Source organism: Ochotona curzoniae, unplaced genomic scaffold, assembly GCF_017591425.1.
Source record: "Ochotona curzoniae isolate NIBS_2020 unplaced genomic scaffold, NIBS_Ocur_1.0 scaffold_3835, whole genome shotgun sequence".
Classification (NCBI taxonomy): Eukaryota; Metazoa; Chordata; class Mammalia; order Lagomorpha; family Ochotonidae; genus Ochotona; species Ochotona curzoniae.
The window spans coordinates 17,237,929-17,261,439 of record NW_024467114.1 but is presented as its reverse complement, the minus strand read 5'-3'; the positions used below and the strand labels follow the sequence as shown (position 1 = coordinate 17,261,439).

Below are 23,511 nucleotides of genomic sequence, written 5' to 3'. Positions count from 1 at the left end.
TTTCAGATTTTCAATAACCATTAGCCCCTTTCACCTTGTCTGCTAAATCCTTTGTAGTAATTCAAAAGATACTGGGAAAGAATAACCACCAAATTAGCTGTAAAAGAATTGGCAGAGCATTTTGTAACCATTAGTCTAAATCACTAATAAGGAGAAAAAGAAGAAACAATAAATAGAAAAATATCTGTGTACCACAACAGACATGTATTTTTACTATTGCTATTATATGAAGTTCACAACAACCACTAACAAACATAAACATAGAAAACAAAATAATTTATTATTATACAAATCATATTCTTAGATACAAAAAAAAGGCCAAAGCTTGATTCCCAAATAGAAGAGCAAGTCATTAAAATTGTAAACAGTTATTAAATAAGTCTGACAATGCTATTCTAAGAAATGTTGCATGGTTAATAATGCTTTTCATATTGTTGTAATAGCAAAAAACAAAATCCCTTCAAATAAATTTAAGATCAAATTTGGTATCATACCAGCATCTCAGTGAGAACACCTTTCTTTGTGTAAATGGTAAGACATTTGCTGTCTTATTTATAAAACCATGGTGGCAATTTCTTTCATTTTTCACTAATTTAGCAAATATTCTGATTTACTGATTTTTGGATATGATTTGCAAAGAGAGCAGATATGATTCCTATTTTCCTGTAGCATTAAAAAGGAACACCTGTTTTATCACCAATTCCACACAGCTGTTGAAATGTTTGGTCTTAGGAATATATCAGGGCATCTTTCCTCAGGGCTGACATAAATATAAGTGTCACTGTTGAATAAACCAGATATAGTAAGAACAAACATGATACATTTAGCACTTTCTTGTTTACATGTGACTATTTTGGTTTTTTATCAGTAGAAGTGTCTAAACTTGCTTTTCAATCCTATTGACAGATTTCATTTTGCTAGAATTTTGAGGTTTGATATTATAAACACTTTGAGCTACATTACTACAAACTTGAGCAATAAAATCAAATCTTAGTTCACAGTTAACCCATTCATTCATTCTTGTACCAACTGTTTTTGTAAGGAAAACACAGAGTGCTCCTAGCCATTATAGATCGTATATTCTGCCAGATAGGAACAGATAAAGAGTGGTAGACAAATGAAACTATTGTGGAAGAAATAGAAAATGCAGAAACCCAAGGGAAAACAGAATACAACAAGCTCTGGTAAAGGTGGTCAATGATGCAGACTTCAGTGAACACCAACTTGATGAGTATGAGGGTTTGATTGGGGGAGGAGTCCAGGAAGGAGGATACTCCAGCCATGAGGAATAACTGAAGTCAAAATCCTGAGATGTAGCCTGTCTGGAGAACAGAAATGTTGGTGTTTGTGGAGAAGTGAAGGATGGAGCACATCAGCCTAGGCAGTCCATAGGGCCTAATGGAAAGAGGTATAGGTTATGTTGAACCTCATAGTGCATTCAAAAGACTAGGAATGGGAAAAGAGCCACAGTTTCAAATAGAAAATAAAAAAGACATGACATGATTTTGATTTTTCAAAAGATGACTCCAGTTGCTTTATTGAGACTATACTTCTATGAAATACGGAAGGAGGAAGACCTGTTAGGAAGCGTTTGTTTATCTAGGCAAGAAATGGTATTGGTTAGAACCAGGGTCATTGTAAAGGAGGTTGGGATCAGTATATGTTTTGAAGGAAGAGTCAATAGAAAAACATGATTAAACATAACATATAACGGAGAGAGAAGTTGACTCCATTTAGTAGTCTAGTACAAAGTATCTGTTAAGTCTTGAGCTTCCTTTATCTTAAAAAAATTCCAAAAATGTATTTATCATTTTCAAAATTTAAAATTAATTGTAATTGTACATATTTGTAGGTTACACTGTCACATTTCAATACATGTATATATGGTGAACTGAGAAATTCAGGGTTTTAACATTTTCTTTTTCCTCTCTTAGTCATCACTTTATGATTGGATACTTGCAGTGGGTTGGCTATATTTGCTCAGAAAGTAGATAGGTGGCTGTGAACTCTACTCATCCCATTTGTATGGTATGAAACTAGGAACTTATTCCTTCTCTTTAACTGTGATTTAGTACTTCCTATCCAACTTCTTTCCATACAGCTCCTAGCCTCTATTTATTACTACTTTATGATTAGATTCTGGTATGTGGCATTTGTGTTTCTGTGGCCTGCTTACCCTGCTTAACATAATTTACAGTTTATCCACTTGTGCAAATGGCAGGATTTTATTCTTTTTATCATTAAATAATATTCTATTATACGTGTGTGTGTGTGTCCTTTTCTTTATCCGTTTGTTTGTTTGTTGATGGACACCTTGGTTGAGTCTCCTGGCTAATGTTAACAGCGTAACAATAAGCATGGTGATGTAGCTATTTCTTTCATATGAAAGATTGATTTCTTTAGGATATAGAGCCAGTAGTTGGATTGCTGGATCATATGGAAGTTCTATCATACTGATCTGCATACTGATCTTCATAATGGTTATGCTAATTTATATTCCCACAGACATTGTGTAAAAGTTCCCCTCTCTTTGCATCTTTGCCAGCAGTTGTTTTATTTAAATAATAAAAATAGCCATCTGATTAGAGTGAGATGATATCACTCCGCAGTGTTGATTTGCCACTACCTTGATAGCTGATGATATTGAACTTTTTTACATATACATTTGTTAGCCATTTGTGTTCTTCTTTTTGGCCATTTATTAACTGTGTTGTTTGGTTTTATTATTTTGAGTTCCTTATATATGCCAGATATGAATCTCATGTTGGATAGATACCTGGAAAATACTTGCCCCCACCCCCCACCCATTCTTTTGGCTTTTTTATTCTGTTGATTGTCTTCTCTGCTGTGTGGAAGTTTCTTACTTTGAAAAAAAAAATTCATGTGGCTAGTTTCTCTTTTTTTAACTGTGCTTTGAGGATCTTATTCAAAAAACATCTTAAGTGTTTTCCTTATGTTTTATTCCAGAATTTCTTGGATTCAGGTCTTACAGTTCAGTCTCTGATCTATGTTGAGTTGATTTTTGTATAGTGCGATATAAGGGTTTATTTTCCTTCTTCTACATAGGTATGTTTTGTTTTTCCAGAATAATTAACTGAAGAAAATATCCTATCTCTAATATGCATTCTTGCTACTTTTGTTAATAAAAGAGTTCTTTGTATGTATGTGGCTTAATTTCTAGTTCTGGATTCTGTTCTATTGTTCTATGTTGTGTTGTTTTTCTCCCAATGTGTTATACTCTTTTAATAATTAGGACTGTGTAGTAGGCATTGAAATCACAAATTGTGGTATCTCCAGTTTTATGTCTTTTACAATGTATTTGAATTGTTTAGGAACTGTTGGAAACTTTCATCGTTAATGTTTTTAAGAAGTCAGTTGTTAAGCCATCAGATCCTATGCTGCTTTTTTGATGAGAGACATTAATTACTACTTCAATTATGTTACTTTTTATTGATGTAGTTAGATTTTCTATACCCTCATGAATCAGTCATAGTAACTTGTATGTGTTCAAGAATTTAGCTGTATTTTCAAGGCTCCAATTTGTTAGCATGTACTTCTTCATAGTAATTTCTTACTATACTTTATATTTCTGTGATATAATACTTTTTCATTTGTGATTTATTTTTGAAAATGTATAAATACACAGAAATTGAGCAATATGGTACTAAATGAATCACACATCACTAAAAACAATTAAGAACCAAAAACAAAAAATCTAGAAACAAGTTAAAATAAAAACACAGTCTACCAATTGATAACAATTGATTCGCTGTATGGAGTAGCTTACATTCAGACAAACTTCCATTAGGAAGGGATATGATAGATAGGTTGAGTAGTTGCTTCTCTTTGGTTCTAGATAATCCCAGTGTCTAAACTGCAGCAATTTGTAGATATAGGGCTGTGAATTTGCAGTGAAAATATACTTCCAAAGAAGTGTTTTTTTTACTCCACTGATCACACCTAGATTTGTGATAGCAGTGACTACAACATTCGTGCTTCAGGAGAAGGAGGGTATGTTTCCTGAGTGAGCATGGGTACACATAGTATAGTACCAGTAACTCCACTCCCAGTACTGGAAGATGAGGAGGAGAATGCAGAGAACCTTACCTGACTCCCAGGGAGTGAATGGGATTATTGGAAATACAGCACTAATAATCACAGTCCCAAAGCTTCAGGACATGGGGGTATAGTTTACCCAGTTTTTGCATGATGAATGCAGATTTGCTGGTGATTGCATATTGGCCACTGCAAGTCTAAAGAAATGAAATATGTATGAGGCCTTATCCAGCTCCAACAGAATGACTGCAGGTGACTGAGAGGAATAGAGTAACATCAAACTCCCAGAGCTGCAGCATGTAATGGGAGGTTTCAACAAGTTACACAGAATGAGCATGGGTTATCCTAGAGATTGCTTTTTGAAAGCTGTAGGTGTGGAGCAGCGGTATGCCAGTAAGGCCTTCTCCAGATTCCTTATGGTAAACTCATGGAAATCAGAATTCTAGAACCAATAGCCAAATGTCCCAGATATGCAGGACCTGGTGATGGCCTTCCCAGGTACCACAGGGCAAGCATGCATTATGCAGGAGAATGAACAATGGTAGTCACATTTCTGGAGCTTTTGGAATGCAGGTATTCTGGGGCCAGTAAGTGCTTGTGACTCCCTGGAGTAGGACAGCACTACCTACAGTCGTGTATATGTAGAATGTGTGAAAGGACCTTCCCCAAGTTCCATGGATTATTAGTAATATTGGATCTTACAGAATCAGTGCCTGTGGTCATAGAACTTTATTTTAGGACACAGATCTCATAGGACAAGCTTGTTTGGGAGTGAGACTTATTGAAATAACTGCTACAGTGTTGGAGTTATGAGACTTGAATGAGATCATCTTCAGTTTCCTAAGATGAGTGTGGGTGATGCCAGAGCATAAGCACTGCAGACAGTGATTCTAGAGCTGTGGAGTACTGGGGGACTTCCCTAGGCTTTATGAAAAACACAGCTGTCACTGGAGCTTATGCACTGGGATAGGCACTGGTAAGATCTGGAGAAAGACTTCCACAAGCTCTGCTGGGCCTTATGTACTAGTAGCTGAGACCCTGAGAGGCAAGAGATGGAGAGATACTTTTCGTAGGTACTGTGGAATAAGGAAGAGTAACTGCAGGATTTATTGAGCTATTGTCAGGTCCCATTGAATGAGAAAAAGTGATGCTGGGATTTGTGCTGTGGTTCCCAAGAACCCTAACCTATGAGACATTGAGTGGGACTTCCTAGGAATCCTGAGGCTTGTGTGGCAGATACTGTCATTGTTGATTCTTAAAGACATGGAGAGGAATTTGTCCTCAGAGAAGTATAACTCTGGGTTTTAGCAAAGCAGTCCTGCATGTGTGAGAGCAGAGAGATCTTTACTCTCTGAAGACTTGTTTCCCAATCCAGTAATCTAGAGGATGTTAAAAGGCTTTGATCTAATCCTATCAACAGGTGTTTATTGAACACTTACCACATGATAGGTGCTACAAAGGGTACAAGTTGAACAAACCATACATTTTATTTCAAAATGCATTCTAGGAAATGATATGACTAGGAAGTTATGGACACTGCAGGAAAACTAAATCTTGTTTTATGGTGAATTAATAAAAAGTTTTTACTTTGGATTTGGGGAAATAGGATCGTAATGTTAGTATAAGCGGAGTTTTGGGAATGGTGTGTACTTGAATATTGCCAAGCTAAGAGGCATTCCAGGTCAACCCATGATCTAGGGGACAGTGAGTGAAGTTTAGCTGGAGGGAAAAGCCAGGGGAAAAGATTGAACAAGTTGTCCTCATAATTCAGTGATTTGAGCAAAGGTTGTAGTAGGAAAGATCTAGTGTTGCTATGTCTGAGAGACTTTTCAGATAGTATTACTGGAGTCAGCCAAGTCTCAAGGGTAAAATCGGGGAATAGCCTGCCACGATGGAGACAATAGGTGAGCCAGAGATGAAAAACAAAGATGTTTCAAAAGCTTATGGAAATGAAAAATAAGTGTATTTTAGTGGGAAGTGTTTTGAAATCCATTTGATGCTTTGTCACGATTTGAATTTTCCACAGACACTTTGCAGACATTGAGGGCATAGAAAGAAAGAACTTCTACTAAAATTTCCATTTGAACTGCACAGGCAGAGAGAAAGGAAAAAGCTAAGGTCTAGTCTTTCAGGAAATAATAAGTTCCTATGTTCCCAGCAGCAAGTCTGGAGGCCCAGTTTTCCCGATTGTCCATTTGCTTGGAATATGATGTTATTTGTGCAAAGATGATAGATAAAAAGTAGACTCCTTTAACATGGCGACTAAGAATTCCAGACTTTTTTTTTTTTTATTAAGTTACAAAAGACCTTTAAATGTTTACAAAAGAACTTTTCAAAGCTCATTTGAGGTATGAGCTACAAATAACCACCTGTTCCAGTTCCATTCAGTTTCTTTTCTCCAAAGTGAATCGAAATGCAATCTGGCCTCTCTGACTGGAAACTTCTTCCGGTATTTTCCTTAATGGAGCACAGAGACAGAGGAGGTGAGGAGAAGGTCACCACTTTGAAGGTCTATGAAGCTTAAAATATTCTGGCCTCAGACTTCAGCTGAACCAATTTTGTTTTCCATGGTGAAGTCTAACCAAACAAAATCTTGGGAATCTACCCAGAGAGCTCATATTGGATATTTGAATTAGAGGGCAAAGAGCAGAATAATAGATTTTTTTTTTTTTTTGGCACAGAGCATGTTGTCAGCAAGGTGTGTCTTCAAACTTCCTCAAATTTTCAGAATTGTTGAAAATGATGAGAAGCAAATAAAAGGATGGGAGAGAAGCACCCAGTAGAGAGCTTCTTCCAGACCGACATTTTTTAGAGAGCTTAGCAGAAGGTCTGAGCAGCAAACAGAAAGGAGAGAGAGAGAACATGTTTACTAATGAATATGAATAGCATTTCCTTATGGGCCATTTATTATTCCAGTAGGAAATGGATAATCTTCTATGACATTTCAGTGGGTTAGAACAAGATAGATAAATCAAACACAAGTTGCCCTGTTTCTTTTTCAAAAGAAAGATAAATGTCTTAATGGATTAGAAATCATGAAATATATAAGTATTTATAATAGAGTACTGCTTTATAACACCATCTGCCAAAGAATGGTATTTATTCAGCCACTGATACGAGAACAGATTTTCTTCCACATTATGCAGGGAGGAAGTACATCCTAGTGTTAACGAGCATGCACTTTGTATTTAGCCAGCCTAAATTTTAGTAAAATTCTTCAGTTGACAAGCTGTGTAATCTGATAAAGTTTACTTAACCTCACTTTCCTCATTGATAAAATGACATTATAATAATACCATGTTTTAAAGGCATTGAGTATGTCAGACAAGGTAATATATGAAAGACCTTCTGCCAAATGTCTAACACATGTAAGTACTCAATAAATAATAGATATTATCATCATTGTACTGCTCAAAATTGGCAAATTTTGGCATTAAAAATGAGCAATTTTAAATCATTTGGAACGCCTAGACTAAATGCTTTTTAAGCAGTTGTAGGAACTAGATTTATGATTTGTTTCTATGGTCCAGGCAAAGATGTTGCTATACCAAAATTGCGGCATGTGACCAGTCTCAGCAAGCTAGGTCATACTGCACAAGCCAGTCTTAAGACAATACACATGTATTTCTTGCTCACACTGTGCATGGGGTTGGCAAAGCAGTCACTGTTTCATATAGAGAGAGACCTTGAAGGCCTTAAATTAGAAATTAGATGTTGTGCTATGCAGGTCACATATTTCTTCTGTTCACAAGTCTTTGAGCTAACATGACCTCCCCAGCTGCTAGTAGCCAAGACATATAATGCTACCATGTTTCTACAAGTTGAAAACCAAAAAATTCATAGACAGTTCTTACAGTTATGACAGGGCCATAGATGTAGTTTAAAACAGAAGGGGAAATCTTTGTCCCTTTGGAACTATACCATGGGGGAAAAAAAAGAGAGAGAAAGAAAAAAAGAACAGATTTTTACAGATAATGCCATGTGAGGCACTCCTCTACAGTTAAAATTATTAAAAATTATTGTATATGAATGAAATTGATACCTTTTCATTTGATTGTTGTTTGTAACCCTTGCCTATATTTCTGCTGAACAGTGGTCTTTTACTTTTTAATTGTTGAGCCCTTTATTTAGAAGAACATTAAGACTTTGACCATAATGTAAATTTAAAAAAATGCTATCTTAAAAATTAGAAAAGCAAAGAAGGAAATAAAGATGGAAGGAATGAAGGGAAAGAAAATCAGGGAGGAAAGTACCATTATATTCTTAGAATTTTATCTATGAACTATGTGAAATCCATTCTCTTTATAGTAATAAAATAACACAACTGAATAACCGAAGAAAACGCAGTATTTGTTCAAATTCACTGGAGCTATAGAAATATGTCATCCTTAACTCAACTTAAGGTGGGGAGTGATCAGTGGTGGTAAATGTCACAGGCTGCCTTGAGTTCCTGGATGCCTGACCCCGTATGCAGTAGAATAGATGCAGTTCTTCTATTAAAAATGTCCAAAGCCATATTTATTCTCTATTTTTTCCCAACCTTCCTTGATAGTTTAAATGACTGTCTGTTTTTATCTCACATCTAATGGGTTTAATGTGTTCTAACTGTATGGCTCCATTTGGAGCATTAAATGCTATGGCTGAAAGGCACCATATAAAAATATTGTTATTATTATGATGGTGAGGTCAAACACGGGAGGAGAACTTGTGAAACAACTTGGTACTGGAGCTATCATTATTTTCAGCAAAAAGAACTGTGGCTTCCTATTACACTAATAAGCCTTGAAGATTAAATGGTAACTACAGCATATATCTTAACAATGGGCCAAAGAAGTAAAAATAAAAATGCTTGATATAACATTTCATATATTACAAAACAGATGTTTGCTTTTAATGATTCTTGATTTTTTCAAAGTTGATGCCATCTAAGAATTAAAAAGAAAAAGCAGCTCACTTATATAGTTTTAATTGTATTCATTCATGCTTCCATTACTGTCAAGCTACCCTGCTATTTTAATTCATTTAACCCTTGGTTCTGATCCATTGCCAGTTAGCTGTAGCGGTGAGCAATGGGTTATTTCATTGCTTTAGAAATGCATCATTAAGATGATAGGTGCATGGAGTTCTGGAAAGGGGAACTGCTTAAGCCCCTTTGCTCATGATGATGTGATATCTTGTTCCTGTTACTTGAATATTCATTATGGTTTCCCACATATTTTTGGCTACCTCTGTTTCCTGCAACTGTTTACATTATTAAGTTGATCTGGTTTATAGAAATGTAGCTTGAACTCTGTATATAGAATAGCTTAGTATGTTCATGTAGACTGTGTAGATTCCTTTTTCAGTTTGTAAGAATCATGGAAGATTTCTAAAAGAGAGTTAAGACTAAACAGTCAAGGTCTTATTACTGCTGGACCTCAAACCACAGATGGAAAATGCTGTATTGCTAGTCTGAGGAATTCTCTGGTGGAATTCACTGGCTCTTCCTTTGCCTTAAACCAGAGAGTGTTTCACAAGGACCAGTGAAGCCTTCATTGCAGCTATGGTGAGTAGCAAGGAGTACCTGGACAGCACCACCTAATTCAGAAATAAGGCATTAGTTTCTCATGATATTGATAGTGCCATAGTTCAAGGATTTTCTCCTAGGATATAAGTATCAACTGAGAAATTAATTTAAAAAATTGAGATAACATTGAATATATCTTGCATAAGAAATCTAATAGATTCCTAATTTTAATTAAGAAAAAAAAAAAGCCTGGATGGTCATAGCACATTGTATTACAGGACCCTTTACTTCTATGTCAAACTGGATAACTCTCTCCTTTACTTGTCTCCCTTTACCAAGAGATAATGTGACCCAGTAAGAAAGACCTGGGATTATGGAGCAAAATGATCATGGTGTGAACCATAGCTCTGCTGAACCAGCTCTGTGATCCTGACCTAGTGACTCAGCCTGCGTTGTTTCTGTTTCGCCCCAGATAGTGGTGGCCTGGTTCTATTAGTTATAAGCTGGATAACCTTAGACAAATTGGCTTGATAGTGTAAAGTAAATTACTTAAAAGTCTTTCTTTCTTAACTTTCCCTCCTCCATCTCTGTACTCCATCTTTGTACTCCTCCATCTCTGCTTGATTTGCTCTCTAGTTTTGAACTCTCATCTAGGTATATTATTTGCACTCCCAGGGAAGATTCTGATTGAGAACCAAATTTTCCTTTTTTTTTTTATTTTGCATTTTCTCTCATTTACTCCCATATTTCATGAAGTCGTATTTAAGAAAGTTTTAAAACTGAAGGTTCTTGGGAAGTTAAAGAGGTTAATTTGATTCTTACTATTTTGAATTATTATCAACATTATATTACATAGTGTGTAAGCCAACACCCCGTTCAACACATAATTATCGTCCTTGTTTTTGAATGTATATACTGAGTCTCTGGTATACTAAGAACTTTAAGGTCACATAGCCTAAAAGAGTTTTAAATCGTATGAAAAGACACATGGTACTTTACCACAAAGCCATCAGTTGGCATGGCCACATCTAATATATGTGAATATGCACACTTTTGATAGCTCCAGATGGTGGTCAGTGTCAGTCACATGGAAGACTCAACTGAGTGTCAGCATCCTAACTTTTTCCTGGTCCAGCCCCAATTTTTGCAGACATTTGGGGAGTGAATCAATAGGCTCTCTCTCCCTCTCAATATATTTTTCTTTCTTTATTTAAGGTTAATATAATTAAACAAAATAAATAATACAATGTAATATAAATACATTTTAGGCAATTTAAATTACCAAGTAATGCTGTTTTACTAACCTAAATGCTTTAAGATCTTTTATGCAATGGGTTAAATACTCTTCATCCTGCGGCTGTCATTGTAGTGCAATATTAAGACACTGCTTGCTACACCAGCATTCCTTGTTGGAGTATCACTTTGATTTCCCACTACCTTGCTTCTAATATACTTTCTGCTGTTGTGCCTGAGAAAATAGCTACAGATGCCCAAGTGCATGGATCTTGTCCACCCAGGTTGTACACCCAAATGGAATTCCTGGCTCTTGTATTGTGGCTCTTGTAGCCATTTGGGGAGTGAACCAGCAGGTGGAAGATCTCTCATTTTCTCTCCTTCTCTCTTCCAAATAAATAAGCAAATAAATAAATGAATCTTTTAAAAAATAACAACAGGATAAACCTCACTCTTAATCCTAAAATGCTAGCTTAGTCTTTGGTACGGATTTGGAATCTGTGAGTTAAAATGAAGTAATTGAGCTGAACTGTTTTGGCTGTACTGAATAAAATCCTTGTGCTCGGTGTATATGCAGTGTGTATAATGTGGATGAATATTAAAAACATGCTAAGTCAAAGGAAACACAAAATGTCATATATTATGTGAAGAACCCATATCCACAGGAATATTCTGAACAGATAAATCCATAGAATCAGAAAGTAAATTAGTGGTCTTTTGGGTTTGGGGAAAGAGAGGAAGAGGAGGAGGTGGCTCAGTAATAATAAGGATTTTATATTCAACTTGTGGAACTGTTTTCAAATTACATAGAAATCATGATTGTACATCATTTGAGTATAATAAATGCCACTGAATTATCCACTCTAAATTGGACAAATTTGTGTTAATGGAGATTTTGCCCCAGTAAATTAATACTGGTTTTAGAAAAGTTCAAGCTCTTGAATCCAACAGACTTGGAATTAGATCATGATCTCATTTTCTGTGTGATCTTTAGCAAGGTGTTTCAATCTGGTTAACCTTGACTTCAATTTTTTTCACAACCTCTATTTCCTTCAATGATGTAATCCACAAAGGTTACTAGTATTCTGCCAGAAAGCATTCTTATAAGGATCATAGGATATAACATACATATCAAAATTGCCAGCACTCTTTGGAGAGTGCACGTTTTCTCTCAACTTGTGCTGTCTTTCGACCTTCTTTACTGAAAAGGGACCAGGTGTTGAAAAACAAAATTTAAAAAGACTCAACAATTTAAAAAAAAAAAAAAAGGAAGAAATGGGCAAAGGACATCTCAGGCAATTTTCAAAAATGACCAATGGGCATATAAAAAACTGCTCAGGCTCACTAGCTATCAGGAAAAAGCAAATGAAAATAACAGTGATATAACTATCATACAACAATCAAAATGCAACAAGTGCTGGTGAGGATCTGGGGAAAGAGATACCTTGGTAGGAAGGTAAATTTTATAACCATTATAGGAGATAATATGGAGATTCCTCAGAGAGCTGCTGTATCTACTCTTGAGAATTTACTCAAGCAAAATTAAGTCACGACTGGGCATTTACTCAGCAAAATGAGGATGAGTTATCTCTGCTTCGATGTTTATTGCAGCTCAGCTTACAATTGCTAAGATATGAAATCAGCCCAGATGTTCATCAACTGATTACTGGATAAAGGAAACATGGTATATATACACAATGAAGCACTACTCAGCCACAAAAAGGAATGATAGCCCGTCTTTTGCAACAAAATGGATGCAGCTGGAAATGATTATGTCTAGTGAAATCAGCCAGTCCCTGCCCCCCAGTAAAACAGATATCACGTGCTTCGCCTGATCTGTGGTACCTAATATAAGAGTGCAAAAATATGTTTTCTTCATGAACAAAATTGACATTTTGAGATTTCATTGCTGTTTGCACAATGTGTCTATGCTCTTGAAGAACAGTGGTTCTGCTTATTTGCTTTTGCTTGCTGTCTTTTGAATACTGAACCTAATGGAGTGTGAAGCTCATGATTGTGAAGTGAACCAAAAGCGTAGCATTGCAGTAATTACAAAGAAGAGAGAGAAACAAGGAAAGAGGAAGGTGGGTAAAAACGCAGGCTGGAGTCAGGGTAGGTTGGAAAGTATCTCTGTGCTCCGAAATGCATTGTGAAATAAATGAAGTTTTTTCACCTTCAACAAGTGAAATAATTCAAAAAAGGAAAAGAAGCTATATACTTGAACATTTAAAGGAAATTTTGAGAAGATAAAATGAATTTAAGCTTCAGAGAAAGGAAAAGATAATGCAGCAGTTGAAAGCTATCATATTTTTGTAGTGGAGTGTCTAGGTATGCCTAGAAGATTTTAGAGAGTCATGTCTTCTGTCTTATCAATAATGCTGTATGATGGGATTCTCTAGGACACTCAAGTGTATCTGCTTCTTTGCTGATGGGCATTCTATTGCACACACTTTGATTACATTCTTCCTGTGAGATCCTCAAATCAAGAGAAGGCTTAAATTTATTTATGAGCTAGAAATGAATTGTTTTACAATATCTTCTCGTGGCCATTATAGAATTTGTTCTTCTGAAATCAAATCAAATTAAATGTAAGGGATAGCACATATAAATGCCATTCATTGAATGAAGCCACATCCATTTCATAGTCTGTGGAAATGATGTCTTCCCCGGTGTTCAGATTGTCGGTGGAGAAGTGAGAAGTAAAAGCACTTAAGAAAGTTTTAGTGGACATGGATTTTCATCCTAGCATTGATATTAGCCTTGTTTCGCAGAACAAAGCCTTGCCTTTGGGGGTTTAGTAATCTAAAGTGAGGAATGGAGATAATAAAATCTAATCCTAACAGTTTAAAGTGCTGCTTGAATTATCCTGCATGGAGTTACTTAGTACTTAGCAAACAACCAGAATAAGTTTTTTCTCCTTACACTGCAAACTTCAAAAAATATACTGTGACAACTTTCATAACTATAATAGCCAAGAACTTTCATGGATTATTAGAGTCCCAGGAATGCTTACTTAGTGTTTTATTAAATCCTTACCTCAAATCTTCATGCTAAACATTGTCATATCCAGTTAACTGTAGTGGAACATGAAGCTCAGAGAAGTTACATAATATGTTCCAGTGGATCTGCTACAAAGTGTGAAAGCTGAAATCCCAACCTAAGTATCCCCGACAATGACACTTGCACACATCATCCTCCAAAAGACTGGGGGTGCATCCATCTGCAGTCTTTTGAACTCAATGTTTGCAAAATGTCGCAGACACTGAAGTGCAGAAATCTGGTTTGCCTACAGACTCCTAACTTCAGAGAGACACTTTGTGAACTTTGTTTCCTTAGACCTAGGGAGACCACTCATAGGATGCCCTACCTTGGAGTCTTATTTTCCAGAATGATGGTTTCTAAATAGACCCAGAATAAAATAGGTATGCGTATGAATCTTACTGGATGCTGATGGACAGTTAAGATGATTGCTGCATCGTTGGATAAAGCTTGACTCAAGAAAAGTCATATGTAAAATACATTTCAAAGTATGGCTCATCTTCAAGGATGCAACTGGCACTGATATTCTTGGCATTCATTGAGAACACCCCAGTCTGCTTAGGTAATGGATTTCTTAGGGCTAGTCATTAATAGGCTTCCTGCTTCCCTCCTCTGACAGGCCCGGCTGTGAGATACAGTAAGTTCAAGATGTCAGAGGCCAGGCCGCCTCCCCTGCTCGGGCAGCACACAACACACATCCTGAAGGAGGTTCTCAGATATGATGACATGGCTATAGCAGAGCTGTTTAATGCTGGAGTGGTGACTCAACATGAAGCCAAGTGACAAAGAAGAAATATACATTCTCCAAACCACCATTAAACACATTTTGCTGGCGAAGACAACATTCTGAGCCCTTCTCTCAATGCTGAGGCCACTGAAAGAAGAATCAACATAACTTCAGATTGCCTACCTGGCAACAACTGGATGACCCTGGAATCAAGGATCTACTGCCTTTTAAATGTACTACGTCTTCTGTTTTCTCACATTTTAAATTTAATTGTGAATATGTAGAATTGTAAAAATATGGGGGAAATCGGTGGGGGAGAAAGGGGACTTGGAGATAGGTAAGGGAAATCCCAGAGCCTGTGGAATTATGTCATAAGATAATTTAAAGATATATATGAAAAAAAAAGAATACTATACCAAAAAAAGGAATTTAAAAAATAAAGATATTGGTACTTACCACAAAAAAATTATGATTATTAGCAGTGACAAATGTACATCTGCTTAATCTACCAAATAAATATATATAAAAGCATCACATGATACCCTAAAAATACATATTATTATTTGTTGTTGATTAAAATAAGACTTTAAGATGAAAATGCACAGTTTTTTTCCTGGATATATATATTCCTTTTTCTAATTTTCTCAAAGCTCTAAATGTTTGCCCCTCCAGCCACACAGGCCTGAGAAAGAAGGGCTCTCTTGATGTGTTCTACTTGTACATAAAGTACTCATTTAAGTTTTTGTTAGCAAGTCAGAACAGTAAGCAGAATGGCAGGCTCTTTGATTGCTTTTAAACAAAATAACTTAATTTTAAACTCATAAATGCTTTGTTAGCCTGTAATTTAAACCATGGACCTTGCTGATGTCCATTATAAAACTGAGCTCCATTCTTCTTTGTGGGAGTAAATGTTTGTTTTATGTTGTATTTCTTGTGATTTCATGATACACAACAAGACACCAATTTCCCCCAATGCATACAGCAGTGTAAATATCTATTTGTATGGGGATGTGGGGTCATTTCTTCGATTGACACCTTAGTTTTGAGTCATGCTTGAATTCAACAGGTTTTAAATGTGTAACAGTTTTAAAGGTATAACTGTTGACAAATAGAGCAACAGTAGCATACACTTTTTTGTAGTCTAAGCATCCTCCGTAGATGACTGTATCATCTTTAACACATCAGTTAATTCAGCTCATAAAAGAATCTTCTATACAGAGGTAAAAAGTGAGTAAGATACCTGTTCAGGAGACAATGTCAATCAGGACTGCCATGACGAGGTAAGACCAGGGAATTGGACCCCCATGGTCAATATCCTGATGTGACCTCAACTCGTTGCTCTTAGGTACACATATTTTAAAAGCAGTGTGTTGCATGCCAACCAGTAACTGAAAGCTAAATTACAGATGTTCATCTTTCAGCTATGACTTAGTTTATTTTCTTTTTGTGTTCCTTCCCATTGGAATGAGTTGAGTCAATTATCCATGCTGTAAGACCCAGTATGTTTCTAGAATCAAGAGTCCCAAATGGGTAGGAAGCTTGTCTGTTCACAATTCCTAGTGGCATATTTTTTACTATCTAATACTTTCTGGAAGAGTTTTTGTTCTCCTTGCTTTGCTCTGTGTGGACACGTCACTGAAGAACTCCTGCTGTGAGCTGGCTACTTAGAATTTCATGACACCCCAATGAACAGATCCCTCCTGCAGTACTTCTCTCAGTGTCTGATTCACAGATACATATTTGGAGACAATTACTTTAGGACAGGAGCTAAAATATTTTTTAAAAATATTTGGGTCACAAAAAATCCAAAATATTCTATTTTATTTCACCTACTGATTCGGGTTGATAGCATTTAATAAAAATACTCAGCTATTGAAAGTGACTTTATGGATTTGAGTAGCTCATGTGCAGGGGCCAGAAAATGCCTCAACAATTTCTGAGCAATTAATAATGTAATTCTTGGATATATCAGAAGCACTGTTGAAATACTGATATCTTAGTATAATCATATATATAGCTATCCATATTTCTAACTATTCAAAATGATCCAAGGCAACTTTCAACCCAGTGGTCACCTGACAGAAAGCATATACTCTATCATAGCAAAATAAATAGTTCAGAATATATTTCAAGTTCAGATGGATAATTAGTCCAGAACGAAGCATTAAGCTTACTGAAATTTTTAGCAATATGCTCCAGATCAAGTTATGCTTTATAAACAAATGTGCTGTTTTAATTATCAGAGCCTATTATCTTACATATTCTCCAAACTAAACACACTACTAAGCTACCACCATATGCTCAAGTTCAGTTTGTGTCAAGGCCTGCCTTCTGGAAGATTTGTATCTGAGGTTGACCTAGAAAACTCCTCGAAATTTATTGGGTAAATCATTATGAAATTGGAGGATCTTCTACAAACAAACAGGTCTCTTTCTTTTCAGTTTTTCTTTTCACTCCAAACTTTTTAATGTTATGATTTTCTGACCAATAATTCATGACACTTTGAGCAAGCAATGCTACATTTAGATACTTACCAAAAGAAAATGAACATTGATGCAGTTTGTATGAGTACAATAACTTTGTGTGACCTTGTCTTTGACTTATCTCCTAGAGTTAGAAATACAGTCATGAATTAAGATCAAAAAAGAGGTTGCATATGGGTCATTTCAAACTAGGACCTAGCTACAAAGCCTGAAGATATCTTGCCAAGGAGAATTTTTGCATGAACACCTCATGACTCTTACTATCAGCCTTCTTAGGGACTTCTTGCCCACTCATAATTCATCTGAATTTGTTATATATTTTACTTTTGAAAATTGTCATTGTTATATTTCATGATAAAATTTTTGTAGTATAGGAATTCTCTCTCATCTCTCACAGACACAAGCATTCAGTTACAGGTCCATGTATTCAAATATGGATATCAAAACCTGTGGCTGACCTTCAGGAAAAAAGGATTTACTCAGTAATTTGGCATGTAACTGTGGTCATTTTGTCCATGACTTCACCTCCACAAGGAAGATTGAATTAATTTCTGGATGGGGTGGTTCTTTAACGACAAGCTGCCACTTCTCCTTAAACTCATGGAAACAAGTAAAGGGGGACTCCTGATTCCATTCTGTCTATACAGTGTCATCAACTTATTACTTTTATCTCACATGGCCCAGTTTTAAAGGAATAAAAAACTAAGTAAAACAAAACATTTGACAGGATCTAGACTGCTTGTCCCAACCACAGACACTGGAAGAACTAACCAGCCATAGCCTTGTAACAAGGATTGTAGGCAATATTTTATCAGAAAAGGGAGTGATGGTGAGTCTGCTGTACACTACCCTTGGCTTTAAAAGTAATTTCTTGCTTTTTCTTAATGCAAGGCAACTTAGTTAATCTTTAGGTAATGGCGTGGGTTTGTGGTAGAATAGCTCCAGAACTGTCTTTGTGAATACCTGGGTTTTGCCCTCTCTCAAAAAGGGTGATGGAATCCTCCTAAGTGCATTTGCTTTTTTCTTCCAATGGGACAAAAACCACTTTGACATATCCCGACCTATCCTTCACCCTTTCTTTTTTTTTTTTTTTTCGAATTAACCACATGACAGTATGTTGAACTGAATTGGTTGTTTTGGCTTCTGACCACATAGATTGAAAAATAAAACGGTGTTTTTCTGCCCCATCCTGTAACCCGCACCCTTTCCTCTCAGCCAGACCTTTTGCAAAAGTCATGCAGCAGGACATTTAACTTCAGAACACGTAACCGGGGTGTTGGGAAAACAGAACCCCATGTGAAAGAGCCAGAGGAAGATAGTTTTTTTTTTCCAGCTCCTTTATCTCTTTAACTTGGATTTCCATAGCATGTCTTAATATGTAGCAAGACAACCTGTATAATGCAAATTCATCCTGATAGATTTATGTTTTTTTAGATTTTACAAATAACTCCATAGCTGTTTTCAATGCAAACTTTGAAATAGTTACCAATGTACATGTTCTTTATAACCCTCGTAAAGATCAAGAAAATTGCAGTTCTGATTTTGATGAGATTGTTAAAGGAGTTATTTGTAGAAGTAGGAGAATAAACCCTGTCTCTCTCTCTCTCTCTTTTTGCTGTTTTGGATTGTCCTTATGTATAGTTTGGCCAAACATGCTTGCAATGGCTTTGACACAGACCACAGGGAAAACAATCCCCCTTCCACCAACACACACACACACACACACACACACACACACACACACACACACACACCCCTCTGGAAATAGTACCTGGAACACCAAGAATATTCTACATTTGCTTAACAGAAGCAGGCACTAGGAAATCATTGGTCAACAGAAAAGCATAGCACCTCATTTCAACATCACGAAGCAACCAGATGTGGTCGCTTGTTCTTGTCCTTAATGCTTTGAGTTCAGGCTTCTTATCTTCTGAGACTAAGGATTTGTCTTATTTTTAGTTTTAAATTTTGAAATTGGGAAGAAACTTCACTAAATAAGTATGGGTCCGGTACACAGGCCAAAGGTAATGATCAAGTCTTATAGATGGATTAATTATAAGAACTCACCACAACCATAAACATAGAGAGGTGGATGGTGGTGATAGAAGTTCAGTGTTATATATAATTGCTCTCATACAACCGAGGTGACGTGAAGTGAAATGAGTAGCCTCATGAATTACTGTGTGGGTGTTTTTAATTCCCAGATAAATAGTATACCATATTAATGGAGGAAGAGTGTTGTTACTTCTATTTTCAACCAAAATGGGGTATATACTATATACTATATATAATATATATAGTATACACTAGTCATCCATGTTTTCAGTAAATGAAGAATTTATATGGTACACACCATTATGTAAATTGGAAAATTAAAATTCGTATGATTCTTTCCCATAGCCCACAGATAAGAGCTCATCAAAACCCAACACCTTGATTTCATCTTAGGATATTCTAAGTAAAGAACCCAGCTGCACCATGCTGCACTGGGTTTGCCTACCAGAACTGTGGGCTACTATGTGCATGTTGTTTTAAACCTCTAATGCTGGGATAGGTTGTTCAGCAATAAAAAATGAATGTCTTAACTAATATTCTGTACCTGGTCCAGTATCCATTCCAGCATTCCTTGACACATTCATTTTTTTTTTAGTCTCTTCCCCAATCTGTATCCATTTCCCCATCATTATTTATGAGTCTGACATTTTTAGAAGGATTTTTGACACTTACTTTTAGGAATGGTGCTCAATTCAATTTTGCGTATTCTCATTACTAGAATAAGATATTGCATTCTTGGCAAGAAACTTCACAAGTGATTTCGGATTATGTTGATTATATCAGTGTATCACAGCAGAAGGTATGTGATGTTACTATATAACATTACTGAAGATTTTATCTTTGATCACTTCATTAAAATGATTGCTTTTAAATTTCTACCCTGTGCAATTGCTGTATTTCTCTCTCTTTCTCTCTCTTTCTGTATTGTCATGAATTCATGTATAGTGTGGAGGTATTTGAGACAGTATTAATTATCTTTCGCCATTGAAACAAATTGCAGCAAACTCAGTGTCTCAAAACAACTTTTTTTCAGTTATCAATTAAATAATTCTTATTCAGTCTGGAGTCCAGACGTGTAGGCTCAGCATCATTAAACTGAAGTAAAAATGTGTGGCTGTAGTTTAAGAATATTACCTTTTCTGGTGTTTTGTACCAGCATGGGTAACACTTTTGTTTTTAGGCTCATAGTAACGTTTCCATCTTAAGATCCAGTGGCACCATACCTTCTCTTTGATTCTGCTCCCTTTCTGTTCCATTTCACCATTATCTGTGTGTGATCAAATCTTCTTTAGTCTCCCTCTTGTAAGGAAGCTTGCTCCTCCATATAGGGCACATCCAGATGGTTTAAAATTACATCTCCATCTCCAAATCTTTAACTATGTCTATAAATTATTTGCCAATCAGATAACGTCTGTGTTACCATGGATTAGAACTTGATATATTTGGGGGAGGATATTTACAGACACTATGCAAATGTCCTCTTTCTTTCATACTACTTCTAATGTCTGCACCTAAAACATTTTTCATTGTTTTGTGTTTTGTCTTGTATTTTTTGCTATAATATTTATTGAATGTAATACTTTTGTAGGAATTGTCCATTTTCCCTTATCATTTAGTTATTTGTATCAATATGCACCAATGGACATCGATTTTGAGGATTACAATTCATAATCGCCATTTCTTGTTGCTTTAATTAACAGATTTGGCTATTGGAAGTTTCTTCAAGGCAACTTCTACATCATTCAACAGGTTCTTCAATTCTTATGAGGAGTTTTTAACTTTTTTCTTGTCTATATAAGATGTTCAGGCTATGTTATGCTTTTTCTTCCAGGGCCTTCGAACCAATCATTTATCTAAAAAATTCTGGTCCCATTTTCTGAAGAATGATATTTGGAAACAAAGATCTATATGCTAGGTGTGCTGATTGTGACTCGATTTTTATTCCTGCTAGTCTGTCTTATCCAACAATGAAGGAGGAAATATGTAAATGCAAATCACACACAGGCACACACCTGTATTTACTTCTGTATCAATCTACATGTCTATGGTTATATTTATTTTAAGTATGTGCAATCTCTAGGCTATGGCTTTAGTTGGCATCTTCTTTAGACCTTTTGCTCTGGAAAATAAAATGCCAGCCTCTGATGAAATCCAAACTAATCATGTGAAGACACAGAGTGGGCGTGCAGTAACAGACAGAAATGGAGGTTCCATGGATTCTATCCACCTAACCCACCAAGTGCCCATGAGTGAGTGAGAGATCCTCAGCTCATGTCTCATGGAGCAGAACTGTCTAGCTAAACCTTGAGTAAATTTCTAACCTACACAAATTGATTTTTGAATACATTTTAAGGGAGTTTGTTATATATCAATGAACAGTTAAATGTCTGACTCAGGGAAAGACTTAAATGATGATTTGATAAGCATCATTTGATGACGCGTTTTCTAGGAGTCTTGGTTGAGTAAAGCAGACAATGATACACTCTTGCTTAGTAATGCTTTTTAGTGCATGAGGAGAACTGAAGACTTGCTTTTGTTGAAAGTTCTAAAATGGATTACCATCCTATTGTCCCTTAAAATGGAATATGTTGAATTATTTTTATAATGTTTTGTCTTAGTGTCAACATTCTGACCAGATGTGTAACATTTCAAATGTTTACATGAAAATAGGGATACATTTGATAAGATATTGCATATTTCATATCGAGGAAGAATTTGAGCTTACAAAGAGTTCAGTTTTGTGGTTCCTATGTTAGGTATCCTTTATCAGAATCCCCAGGGAGCCTTAACCTCTGATGTTTCCATCACTGAACATTTCTACTCTTTTCAAATCAGTGTATTGGGGATGTAAGCAGATATGTGAGTGTATCTTCTGCATAATGTTCACCTATTCTTGTGTACTCAGAGTAGAAATTACAGCAACAAAGAAGGCGTTGATGGTGAGGATGTATATAATAGCAGTACTAATGGAGAGTTCAGCAAGGAACCCCCAGAATTATGAAATAATTACAATGTGTTCCAGAACAATACTTCTTGGAAAAGAGAAGACAAACTTTCCCCCCACATGTGACATGTTGTAATGTCTGTATAAACTCTTTGGATTATTCTAACTAGGAGAAGCATGGGGGTGCAGATGGAAGGGGAAGAAATCTGCTAATGGAAAGTAAGCCAGGAGACTCTTCCATGTCTCCCACGTGGGTGCAGGGTCCCAAAGCTTTGGGCCGTCCTCGACTGCTTTCCTGGGCCACAGGCAGGGAGCTGGAAGGGAAGCGGGGCTGCCGGGATTAGAACCGGCGCCCATATGGGATCCCGGGCGAGCACCTTAACCACTGCGCCACTGCACCGGGCCCTAGATTTTTATTTTTTAAGGAAATTCTTGTTCTGAGTTGAGGAATGAGTATATTTCTAAACTGAAAGGAACAAAACATTCCAGTTTAATGGAAAGTCTTCATTCATTACTCCCCATATTTGCAGTAACACTCAGGATACAAATCTAGTTTCAAGAAAGATCTTAGTCTTTAATAAAACTGTAAAAATGTAACACATCCAAGTGACACTGGTGAAGCCACATTCTCATTCTGGGTCATGGTTAACTCTATGGAGAATAAGACTTCAATGAGAAAAATTATAAAGTTCTTATTGTGAGTCCCTGCATTCTGGTTGTTCTTTGATTTAGGTTCATATTGTAGATACATAGAGAGTGGCATTAAGTGTAGACAGAAGTGACAGGGCATTTTTGAATAATAATGTAAGGTGAAAAACACATTAATGAGATATTAATGGTATCTCTTTGGCCATCTGGTAATCCAGAAAGGTAGGGAAATGATGTTTTTACAAAGTTAACACACAAAGTGGACTAACTTTCACACGTACCTTGGCACATATTTCTATCTATTTGATGTGTTCATACTCCACAGGCATCTGCTTTGAAGAAGAGCTAAGGCAAATTAGGGCTGAATTGTTGGGAAGGAGAAGGGTCTCAGGTCATGGGAAGTTGGTCAGATTATGACTGTAGAGTAGCAGAACATTTCATATATTCAGTGACAAGGCCTTCCACTTCAAACCCTGCAGATCTGCCTGCTGGAAGATCTTTTTCACAATATGGAGTTTTTTGAGATCAAACTGAGGACATGAATAAGAGGATAAATACATATGCAAAGCATTACTCAATATTCCCAATTCTGTCCAATTGTTCTGACAATGTTCAAATCAGGACCAAAAACTTACAAATGCACTTCCCTTTGGAAAAACTTACCTCTCCAAAGGAAATGGTATTTCAAAGAACTGAATGGAAAAAGAATATTTAAATGTCATGAGATAGAATGTAAGCTGAGATGATGACTTTTTCTTGGCCCTAATTGTCAACCCTGTAAAACTAAGAAAGTTCCAACTAGAAGATATGGAGTAGAAAG

At 36.2% G+C, this 23,511-nt stretch overlaps 1 protein-coding gene across 1 annotated transcript in view; it reads left to right on the top strand.

Moving 5' to 3' along the window:
- The window catches only part of SUGCT (succinyl-CoA:glutarate-CoA transferase), a 497,234-nt gene extending 482,272 nt beyond the window's left edge, over positions 1-14,962 (top strand). The window contains exon 14 of the mRNA XM_040964993.1: positions 14,454-14,962. Coding sequence (XP_040820927.1) covers positions 14,454-14,617 — 164 coding nt within the window. The 3' untranslated portion in view covers positions 14,618-14,962. The remainder of the gene's footprint in view (positions 1-14,453) is intronic.
- Positions 14,963-23,511: the final 8,549 nt, after the last annotated feature.